Source organism: Phaeoacremonium minimum, assembly GCF_000392275.1.
Source record: "Phaeoacremonium minimum UCRPA7 unplaced genomic scaffold PA7_03_scaffold_39, whole genome shotgun sequence".
NCBI classification, from domain to species: domain Eukaryota; kingdom Fungi; phylum Ascomycota; class Sordariomycetes; order Togniniales; family Togniniaceae; genus Phaeoacremonium; species Phaeoacremonium minimum.
This window is the reverse complement of record NW_006920946.1, coordinates 352905-364084: the sequence shown is the minus strand read 5'-3', so window position 1 is coordinate 364084 and position 11180 is coordinate 352905. Positions and strand designations below refer to the sequence as shown.

General features: G+C 49.7%; 4 protein-coding genes across 4 annotated transcripts; 3 read left to right on the top strand and 1 right to left on the bottom strand.

Moving 5' to 3' along the window:
- Nucleotides 1-415: 415 nt before the first annotated feature.
- UCRPA7_543 (putative mfs multidrug protein) lies at nucleotides 416-2436 on the top strand (the record flags this gene model as incomplete). The annotated part of the gene is made up of 5 exons (XM_007913138.1): nucleotides 416-561; nucleotides 616-1080; nucleotides 1136-1264; nucleotides 1751-2007; nucleotides 2057-2436. The coding sequence occupies 5 exons, from the start codon at nucleotides 416-418 to the stop codon at nucleotides 2434-2436; spliced, it is 1377 nt and encodes a 458-aa protein (XP_007911329.1).
- Nucleotides 2437-3141: 705 nt separating this feature from the next.
- On the top strand, nucleotides 3142-4249 carry UCRPA7_542 (putative oxidoreductase protein; the record flags this gene model as incomplete). The annotated part of the gene is made up of 5 exons (XM_007913137.1): nucleotides 3142-3446; nucleotides 3577-3886; nucleotides 3940-3995; nucleotides 4049-4157; nucleotides 4214-4249. The coding sequence occupies 5 exons, from the start codon at nucleotides 3142-3144 to the stop codon at nucleotides 4247-4249; spliced, it is 816 nt and encodes a 271-aa protein (XP_007911328.1).
- Nucleotides 4250-6223: 1974 nt separating this feature from the next.
- On the bottom strand, nucleotides 6224-7576 carry UCRPA7_541 (putative integral membrane protein; the record flags this gene model as incomplete). Its single annotated transcript, XM_007913136.1, has 5 exons — nucleotides 6224-6772; nucleotides 6869-6893; nucleotides 6953-7249; nucleotides 7309-7367; nucleotides 7433-7576. 5 exons carry the CDS (start codon nucleotides 7574-7576, stop codon nucleotides 6224-6226), a joined length of 1074 nt encoding a protein of 357 aa, XP_007911327.1.
- A 1587-nt stretch (nucleotides 7577-9163) lies between these two features.
- Nucleotides 9164-11167, top strand: UCRPA7_540 (putative benzoate 4-monooxygenase cytochrome protein; the record flags this gene model as incomplete). Its single annotated transcript, XM_007913135.1, has 6 exons — nucleotides 9164-9587; nucleotides 9992-10027; nucleotides 10084-10283; nucleotides 10337-10488; nucleotides 10544-10573; nucleotides 10621-11167. The coding sequence occupies 6 exons, from the start codon at nucleotides 9164-9166 to the stop codon at nucleotides 11165-11167; spliced, it is 1389 nt and encodes a 462-aa protein (XP_007911326.1).
- Between the last annotated feature and the right edge of the window lie 13 nt (nucleotides 11168-11180).

Genomic DNA, 11180 nt, shown 5'->3' with positions numbered 1-11180 from the left:
AGACGGGCATGCATTTCTCTCTAACATGTATGAAAGTAATGGAATTAACTCGTTGTTGCGTATCCGTCGGTGCCGTAGTCATGCATTCGCACTGCAGTTCGCATTGCCCTTTGTCCTGGGGGTGTCTCCATCCGAGAACGAGCACGGAGAGCATGATATCTTTTTGTCGGCGGAACTCCTAACAACCGTTATTCATCCGATGAGATGACTCAAAGAAGAGCTCGCATTTGGCAAATCTTTGTTCTACCCATCTGGAGTACAGTCGCGGATATATAGCAGTGAGACATTTGATCTGGTTTCTGCTCATCGGTCGTACAATGCGTTACCCTCGCATATAATGTCCTCAACGTCTTGACGTCTTCACCATCTAACCCACTCGGCTTCTATTGGACATAACTCGCCGCCTGCCGACATCATGGTCGGAGATACATCACCGGATTCTGAGAAGGACGACGCCGTGCGCGGATCTCATGGCGGAGATGAAGCGACACGGGTCCTTACGGACGATCTCTTCAGGGACACGACCATTCCCCCTTTGCGCTTTTGGCTACTAAGCGTCGGGTATGTGGGAAGAAAAGTGAACATAATGAGATGACATGCTAATAAGATCAACAGTATTTGTCTCGGTTTGTTCATGTCGATGCTTGATTCCTCTATCGTCGCGACTAGCTTATTCACCATCGGCACGGAGTTCAACGACTTGGAGCGTATGAACTGGGTCGCTCTCTCCTACACCCTTTCGTACCTGGGCTGTGCTGTCTTCTTCTCCCGCATGACCGATGTCATCGGCAGACGTGATGCTTTCCTAGTTGCTTTCGTCATCTTCTTCGCATTTTCGCTCGGCTGTGGCTTCTCTCATAGCATGGACACGCTCATTGCTTGTCGAGCTCTCCAAGGGGTTGGCGGCTCTGGGTTGTATTCGGTGACTATGATCACCCTTCCCGAGCTCAGCCCTGATCGCCTTAGAAAGTGGATTGCGAGCATCATCGGCATTGTTATTGCCATGGCCGGTGTTTTGGGGCCTGTTCTAGGGGGCATCTTAACAGAATACGCCTCGTGGAGATGGGTCTTCTGGGTCAAGTCAGTCATGCTCTCTCACACATCTGTTGAGACCTCGATACTAACGACAACGCAGTGGTCCCATCGGTGCTGTTTCAATGGTCCTCTTCTATCTGACCTGGCCCAAGAAAGAGTTTCTCCCCAATATCGAAAAGAGATCATGGAAGGATCTGGACTTCCTAGGCTCCTTTCTTGTCATAGCTGCGTCTGTGCTTGTCGTCTTTGCTTTTCAGAATGCAGGAAGCAACGTGGGAGAGGAGCCATGGCGCCAGCCAACATTTATTGCTGCTGTAGTTGTCGGAACTCTTTGTTGGGCCGCCCTTTTCGCGTGGGAGGCATTTTTTGAGCGGCGAGGGAAAGACAAGATGGCTGCGTTTCCCCTTCGTCTCCTCCGCAATCATGTCTATGGATTCGGCGTTCTCAACACGATGTTTCTGGGCTTTCCTTACCTCACGACCGTCTACGCATTGCCTCTCCGTCTTCAGGTGGTGAATGGCAAGTCACCACTGGATGCTGGAGTCATGTTACTGTAAGCAAACTATTCCATTTACTCATTTGCGATGTCTTCAGAGGCTCAGGTCGTTCCGGTCTCTGATCCATATCCTCTGAAGTCTATTAAGACTTTTTATTGCTATTTATTGCTTTTTATGTTTCCCAGTCCCGACTCAAGGATACTAACAGAATCGTGCAGGCCGATGCTGGGGGGTGTTGCCATCGGAAGCTCTATGGGAGGAGCCATTAGTGGCAAGAAGAATCGCATTTTCGAGACTCTTGTCGCCGCCACGATTTTGATCATGGTTGGATGCGCGTTGGAGACGACAGTCTCTGATTCTTACAATTTCGAGCCGAAAGTTCTAGGCTTTCTGGTCTTCATAGGCTTTGGCTTCGGCTTGTCTGCGTCATCCTCAACCATGATGACCGTCATAGAAGCTTCGATCCAAGACCATGGTAAGTTATCCTCGTTCCTTCGCGGCTGGAGTCAAGCTAACAGATCCAGCCCCTGCGCAAGGCATCTTGGCACAGACCCGTATTTTTGGGGGTAGTATCGGCATCGCATCATCTTCAGCCATCCTAGGCGTGAAGCAAAGAACTCAGCTTGGCGGAGTGGTGTCCTCGTCGGCGTTGACGGGCGGCACTCAGGACCTCACGTCGACGCAACTGAGTGCCATCCGCAAGGCATACAACGACGCTTTCACCGAGACGATGATGGTATGTGCTATTGTCGCCGGAGTTGGCATTCTGCTCACCTTGGGCGTCTATCGACGGAACCGCATGACGATAGAGGAACAACGTAAAGAGCAGATAAGAGAAGAGACGGAGAGACGGAAGGCACAAAGGGATACTGTCTTGACGACTTCGTCGGGACAGTCTGTTTAGGTGCCGGGCTTTCTTTGGCGCCGATCCGGTCGAGCTGGGCTCGATGAGGGACTTCTCATGACATGACCGACATGGCATATGCCTCCTTTTTCCTGTCCATTTATTGCATGGTGCATCATCAATCACGATTCATCACCGGAGGTATTATTGCATCGCATTGCATCGCATCACCACCCGCATATGTAGCATATGTAGCATTGCTTCGGCGTTTCCGGTAAACAGAACACATGAAGACGATTTAGCAGAATGCATTCAATTTACCGATTGCCGCTCTTCTCCGTGCCCCTAGCCCCTGATAACCGCTGTTTCGCCGGCCACCTGGTGGCAGGCTTGGTGCCGTGTGGGGTAGCTAAGGGCTCGCAGCGCAGAAGGCGACCCCCAAGACCCCCAAAGAACCCCTCCAGTTGGCCCTTATCTCACGTCCTGCGCGGGGCTAATCGGGGCTAATCGCCTACTTAAATCCAACCCGAAACTCGGGCCCCTTAAGCCGCGGGCTCCTCCACCGGCGCCGCGCCGATTTGTCATTTCCTCATATCAGGGCCCGATTGCACGATTCAAAACCCAGCGAGAGACAATCTTTCACACACGGGAAAAAGCCTTATGTTGTTCACGGCCACGAGAAGCAGCACCAGCACATTCTTCAAGACCCTACAGCATCTCGCCCGCCGCCAATTCCCCTCGTTTCCCCTGCAGTCCAGAGCCACAATGTCGTCCGCAGTCGCCAAGCGCCTCGAGGGCAAGACCATCGTCATTACCGGCGCATCGTCCGGTATCGGGCGGAGCACCGCGTTCGAGTTCGCCCGCACGGCGCCCAAGGACCTCAAACTCATCCTGACGGCTCGCCGCATTGACACGCTCAAGGAGATCGCTGCCGAGATCAAGAAGGAGGTCGGCGATGGCGTCAAGGTCCTGCCAGTGAAGCTCGACGTGAGCAACCCGGACGAGGTCCGGGACTTCGTGCCTAGCCTGCCTGAGGAGTTCAAAGACATCAATGTGCTGGTCAACAACGCGTAAGTTTCTGCTGGTCAAAGACTTGTCTTTCCGGATGGTCGCATCTGCCGAGACGGGTCCAATTTGCAAATTGCGACGTTGTTGCGGATGAGGGGTGCAAGCAATCGGGGACACTGACATGTGAACCAGGGGTCTGGTCAAGGGCGTTGCGCAGGCGCCTAACATCGCCGAGGAGGACATGAACATCATGTTCGCGACTAACGTCACCGGCCTCATCAACATGACGCAGGCCATCCTGCCCATCTATAAGAAGAGGCCTGAGGGCGGCGCAGGCGACATCATCAACATCGGCTCCATTGCCGGCCGCGAGCCCTACGCCGGCGGCGGCATCTACTGTGCGACCAAGGCCGCCGTGCGCAGCTTCACCGACAGCTTGAGGAAGGAGCTGATTGCGACGAGGATCAGGGTTATCGGTATTGACCCTGGTCAGGTTGAGACGGTAAGAATCGAGACATTGTCACAGGTGGAGGTTTGGTGCTGATTCAAGTTTAGGAGTTCTCGGTTGTAAGGTTCTACGGCGACAAGTCTAAGGCTGATGCGGTCTATGCGTGAGTGGTTCTTTGCAATGAGAGGGGATGTGCCCTTACTGACCCGTGTGTAGCGGAGTTGAGCCTTTGACTCCCGACGATATTGCTGAAGTTGTAGTCTTCGCTGCGGGACGAAGAGAGAATGTTGTCATCGCAGACACTTTGATTTTCCCTAGCCACCAGGTAAGCCATATATATTTGCACGACCCTGACGAGGTTATTATACTGACTATGGTCAGGCTGCCGCAGGACAAATGCACAGGAAGTCTACATAATACAAGATTGCGGAAGGAAAAGACGGAAACGGAGGTAAATAGATAGACTAGACAATAAAAACTATGACTGCTCACTTACAGAACAGACAAAGCGAATATTCCGTTAGATTTCGAGCTGGTCAAGCTCCGATGGTAAGGATTAATATAGTTGCAAAAGTAGGCAAAGGGCCTCGTTGATGTGATCGAGATAGATCGAGACCAGGTGCAAGAACTAAAACATATGTATGTCAGATCACTGACTTAGAAAGCTGGAAGTTAGTCTTTGCCTGCACTTCTATTTTATTGTATGTTTATGGTTGAAAGAGTTGCAAAATGTTGTGTCTTTGTCAACAGTACTCAATGTGTATATCGTGAAACTTGAAGTCTTGCTACGGCGTGTTCTCCACGCATGTTTGCAATTTGCAAGTTTCGTCGCCGAAGAGACTGATTATATCAAAACGACCAGCAGTGACATTGGACTACTCGTTAATTCCAGTACAAGAAGAATGATCTATGCAGTCTACCCGTCAAGTAAAGCTAATATTATTCTTCCTTGATTTGCCATAGCAGCTAACTGCACGTACCATCAGAACTCATGCTGACTTTACTCAATTTGTTTAGGTTGCAGTGTGTAAAAAGTCTACTATACCAAATACAACATCATTATTGAAAATAATAGTAAAAAGTAGTTTATGTCCTAAACCTGAGAAGAAAAATAAAATAAAAAATTGTAATAAATATTGGCTTGACTCCAAATGATCGAGTGAGATCTAAAAGTACTTTTTAGTCTAAAGACCGGAATTCAAATGTTGTCTCTTTCCGGCCAATTGTAAGGACAGAAATATGTCTCGCATTTAGGTATGCCGCAAATTGGATAGAAGGTGGATTTCTTCAAATATATCTTTTTCAGATACCATCCCTGAGCTATTTGTACTGCCATACTCGATTCTTTGTTAAAAAATAACTTAAATAGAAGTACCTTTCCATCTATGAACCCTCCCTTTTTTAGTGTGGTAGGTTTAAATGTGACTATGCCGATTGTCCTACCCGCTTCTTCCTTCGAATTCCATGTTTACTTAAATGCTTATTGAATTGTGATGTCTTATTCCATTGTCAACTCTGCCGTTGTTCAAGATGGACTTTGAGCATTGACTCCTAGATCAGATCAAACCAATAATTACGTAGCTTTAAAATGGTATTCAGCCTCCATAACTCGTATGACCTTTGCGAGCAGCAGTCTTTTCTGGAGATACATATCCCGAATGACAGGTAAAATTGGCTCCTAATCTAGACCCTCCTTCATATCTGCCATCAAAGGAGCTTGCTCGTTAATCCTATTCCCAGATATATTGAAAGTAAAGGTGGCCTTACGCTGAGTATTTGAAGTAGTAAGGTTGCCTGTCCTTGAAATTCTTCGTTCAAGGGTTGTGCTCTGATATATTGATGGCTCATGTGATGGAAAGGATTCAAGCGGCATTGTAAACATATCTGAGCTGACTTGAGCAGCGTTTAGAGGGACATTTATCAAGCTCTCTGACACAAGAATATCGTTCCCTGACAATCCTGATGTTGTTGTCAATGTCGGAAAAGCTGACGGTATTGGAGGTCCCGAGGTCTTACTGATGGTATCAACCAATGAGATGCAGCCAACGGAAGTCGTGACTTATGCGCAAGGATACATCATAATCAGACTCTGCTTGATTCTCATCGTGAAGAATTGAAGCATAACGGTACGACCTGCTGTTGCGATATGTCTGGGAATAAAAGCTTTGCTAGATTTGCCTTGACCACGATTTATATTTACTGTGCAAAAGCCAACCCATGACGCGTTTGTGAAGAAATCACTCTGCGTTTGAGAAAGGATTATTTGCGTATGGTTACATTCTTTTAGAGTACTCGAGACGACGGTTTCTGGATCAGAATTTCGCGAACCTGATATTGCTTGCCAGAGGTTCTATTATGACGCCTTACTTTGATGCCACCAGTACAATGTAATCAACTGCTGTGATTACTTTGCATCGAACTTTCGTATTCCGTCCTGACTCTTAGACCGTTCTTCTGCTCGAAGAGCTTTTCTTCACTCTCGGTCATTGTGAGAGTCATCGGATCCGGTGTCCTACCTCCCTTTCGGGTGTTCCTTGATCTGGATGCCCCTAGTCCGCTATTCATCTCCAGATCACTCTGCGATGTCTTTGAACTCTTGCCCCGTTGCGCACTGCTGTGCTCCAAGCCTGTTCCTTGCCCCGGTCCAAGCTTGTTCTGTTTCCAGCATGTCCAGAATGCCTTGAGGGATGGCATGTTGGCGGCGACGATACCGACTTGCATCTCTACGTTCGAGATGATGACCATCTTGCCAAGGGACCAGGTGAAGTCGGGTGAGGACGAGAACTCGAAGAGGATGATGGCGCGCAGTCCGCTGGTGAGCACGGCGGAACCTCCGGTAGTAAGTACGGCGAGAACAGCGAGACGGCGCTTCAGGGTCATCTGGAGAGTCCAGATCACAGGGAGCGGAAGGATAAAAATCATAACATCAGTAGCCATGTTCTAAGGTAACACCGTGTTAGATCAGTCCGATGAGCCTATGTTGTTTCGTCCTAGAATAACGACAAGCTGCGATATGACAGGAGAAATTCCACTTACCAAGGTGTATGGAGTGAAGTAAGTTCTACAATAACAAGAATTAGTCATGATCTGGCGTGAGGCCTGAGGAAGAATAAAACTTACATGTTAGTATCAAGACACTTGACATCAGGATAGCTAGCTGCATCGTAGAAGGCTGCCAGCGGCATGCACTGCAGGCCGTACAGCAGCCAGATGACGACAGTCGTGACGATATGGAAGCCGATGACACCCCAAAGACACCGACGGAAAAGGGATGTCTTTGACAGTCTGAAGTAGAAGAGCAGGAAGCACATCTTCACGACGAACTGCATCCAGATGTAGAAGAACTCCTCAGCTAGGAGACCCTTCATGAGAACTGGCAACCATTCTGGATGCTCCGTCATGACCTCGGTAATGTGACTGCATCATAATCAGTAACGCTTGGCCCGAGTGTGTCGAAGGAGCATTTGTCTACTGACAGTCCACCACCGAACTTGAGGAAGAAATACAAGATGCCCTGCTGGCAAGAATTGAAGATCTATTCGAGAAGGCCCTCGTCAGTATTCGCTTTTCTCGGTCACTGGGAACTCTCCAGTCACATACCAACATGGAAGTCATTGCCCAATCATCGTACCCAAAAGCTCTCATAGTAAACCCTCGCACATAAATCCGCATCAGGATCGTGACAGTCGCTATGAAGTATAGCACCGTGATGACGGCATACGAAAGGGGGCGTAGGTCATCCATTTTGCTGCGCAAGCAGTGACGGGGCTACTGATCGAAAGGAAGTCGGCGAAGTCGCTGAGACGACAAAGTCGTCGCTCGACGGCGAGATGGTGAAGATGTTTGATATACCAACCAAGCCCTCGGCACCCCATTGCCGCACCGTTGTCCTCGAGAAGAGCAACATGTCGATCATCGAAGAGGATCCACCGCAACCGTTTTGTATTGCAGTTTTCCATTTGCCGTTCCTGTGTCTCTGCAAGGTACAGGCATTGAGAAGTGGAGATGTCAGCAACTCCCATGCTTGGCCCGCTTCGCAATTCTGTAACAGGGATTCGGCCGCAGGATTGCCGTTTGCTGCGCCCTTAAGCATTTTCTACTAGGGCAACATCGCTCCAAAGTTAGTACAGCCTAGGGTAAGTTACCCGGGAGGGGCCGCTGGAGTGCCCGAGAACGCCATCATGGGCCAAGAGCACATTTTGCATTTCCACTGTAGGAAGTCTTTGCGGACTTGTAGGTCCACCTTGCTGGGTTCAACAGTTAGCTTTGACCAGCGTGTCTACGGCACAGCTGCCGTTACGGCCCAATTGGACTCCAGACTAGGCCTCTCAAAGTTGCTGATCACCTTGATAACAGAGATCCTGGATAGTATGTACTTTTAAGGAGGTAAAAGGGGAAGTCAAGGGTTTATTCTGTGGCCTCGACATGCTGTTCAGCACATGACTGGAACTTCCTGCCGGTCAAGCCCAGACTGACGCGTCATTTCTTGCGAGCAAGGGCTTTATATATACAGAGTGATGGGGGACTGCATAAGTAGGAGATGCGCTGTCTTTCCGCGGTCAAATTGAAAAACAAGACAAATACATTGTAGATGCTGTCCGCAATCTACCATCATCAACAGTCCAACATAGTTCTGTTGTCTCTTTCGTCTCTCGTAAGTACTACAGAGGTAGTATATCTCCTGTCTTGATTGGAAAGTGTGATTCTCAGGTCATCGATTACCATGCCTCCAGCAGTGCAGCCACCAGCTTACGGCCCACCTGCTCGATGATAGACATTGAGTCGAGCCTCGTCTGGGCTTGAATCCTTCACCGCTGGCTGCACGGTCTTGATAAAGATCTTCAAGAACAGGTATGTTTTCAGCTAGGTCTCGTTACAGTGCTTGGCGCTGTTCAAAAAGAGGCATCCTTGGCCGTCTCAGGGCCTTGCTAGTGCCATTAGCAATCATTAGCAGCATTGATGGCCCCGCATTGCGCTATTGGGATGCCCTGCTGAAGACGCATCCTTGCCCAAAATTGGAGCTGCCCACTGGTGGTGTGAAATCTGCTCGCCGTGATTGGGGATTGGGAATGATAACGGCACCTAGCGGGCATTAACTTAGGCCTCCCGATGCCCCGGAGGTCGGGAGTTCCCTTGAAGGCGGTTTGGGGACTTTTGGGCTCCTGTGCGACACTCTCTCCTTACTCTAATACAGGAACAGTAATGAGGCGATAGGCTGTGGAAATTGCGGTCGTAATCTGGAGTCGTTGGTTTAATACGACGGCGTCCCCTGTTCCTGCGACTTGTCCCTCCGCCGGTTTCTCGCCGCTGTCGCTGTCGTTGTCTCAAAACATGCCGCCGACATTGAGTTCCGCTCTGAATTCCTCTTGGGAGGTGACGGCGGGGGTCTCGCTCTTGCTGGGCGTGGTCACTCACCTCACAATCCGGCCGTTTGAGATTGACAGCAAAGGATGGCCGCTGTTCTTCTCATACATTGGCGTCCTTGTCGCTTTGCTCTTCAGCTATGTCACCACCGCAGGCTTCAGTGTCTTTGATGCCTGGCTGCGCACCACCATCGTTGCCAATGCTTTCAACGTCGGCTTGGCTGGCAGCATCCTGCTGTACAGAGCCTTCTTCCATAGACTCCATAAGTTCCCCGGTCCATTCCTAGCTAAGCTCTCGCGTTTTTATGCTATGGCCACAGCTGCCGAGACTCTACAAGCCAATGTCGTTGCTCAGAAACTCCATGCCAAGTATGGCGACTTCGTCCGTGTTGGTAAGCCTGATTGAGTGTCTGCCAATGCCCAGGAAAAGGTAACTCACGACTGTTAGGTCCACGGGAGATCTCTATCATTCGCCCGTCTGCCATCCGTGCTATCTACGAACCACCAACTAGGTGCGGCAAGTCGCCATGGTACAGCCAAGTTTCAGATGACATAACCAAAATCTCCATCAACTCAACCAGAGACTTGAAGCGTCACAAGCTCCGAAAGAAGGTCTGGGAAAAGGGACTGGGCTTTAGGGGTATGATCTTTTCTCACCAGTTCCAGTTGTTTGTGACATTCTGACTCAAATCAATAGCATTGGCCGTGTATGAACCACGTGTAAAGTCCAAGGTAGACATGTTGTTGTCACGTATTGGAGCACATGAAGGCAGACCACTTGATATGACTCAAACAGCCATGTTCTTCGGATTCGACGTCATGGGAGATGTCGGTGAGTAACTTCGTTTTGCAGAGTACCTCTCCAACGTCTCGCTAATGGATCGATAGGCTTCTCTAAGGACTTCCACATGTTGGAGTCTGGTGAAGAGCATTCCGCCACCAAGGGCTTGCATGACAACATGACAGCCGTGGGAGTTCTTGGAACTGTACCATGGCTCATGTCAATGCTTAGCAAGATCCCCGGCGCAACTGGCAGCTATGCACGATTTACAGATTGGTGCGGTCGTGAGCTTGCCGCGAAGCGTGAGGTATGTGCAATGATTCAGACAAATCTCGGATTAATTTGGCTGATCAATCAAAGGTCGTTGCCCACGAAAAGGCATCACTTAAAGACCAAGAACCTAGGGATGTCATGACTTGGCTCCTGAAGGCCCAAGATGATGGAGACAACTCTGCGCCGCCTGGCGAGGGTGCTTTCCAGGAAGACTCGCGCCTCATGATTATTGCCGGCAGGTATGTAATTGTATCATGACCCACCATTGACGTCAAACACTAACAGTAAATGCAGTGATACCACTAGCGTTGCTTTTACAAACGCGTAAGTCATAGATGCTTACTATCCACGAATTTTGCTAAAGTGAGTAGTCTGTATTATCTGACCAAATACCCTGCCACATATCGTAAGCTTCAGGAGGAGCTTGCGGCCGTGTTCCCTGGTGGAGATGGGGATTGGACATACGACAAGGCCAAGACTGTTTCATATCTCGACTACATCATTCAGGAGACTCTGAGGTTGAAGCCATCCATCCCGGCAGGTTTGGTGAGGTTGACCCCCGCTACTGGCCTGCAGATCGACGAGGTCTTCATTCCAGGCGATACCATTGTCTCTGTACCGGCCTATGCTGTTCAGAGAGACGCACGCTACTGGGACAACGCCCTCGAGTTTGTCCCAGAGCGGTGGGAGAAACTATCAACGGAAAAGGCACCCTGGATCCCCTTCAGTAGAGGCCAATTCAGCTGCCCCGGTAGAAATCTCGCCTTCCTCGAGCTCCGAATGGTTCTCAGTCGCATTGCCCTCCGATACAACTTGTCTTTTGCCCCTGGAACTGATGTCGAGAAATTCGATACTGACATCAAGGACACGTTCACCCTCAACGTTCCCGAGCTGCCATTGATTTTTACTGCGAGATAGGATCAAGACGCTT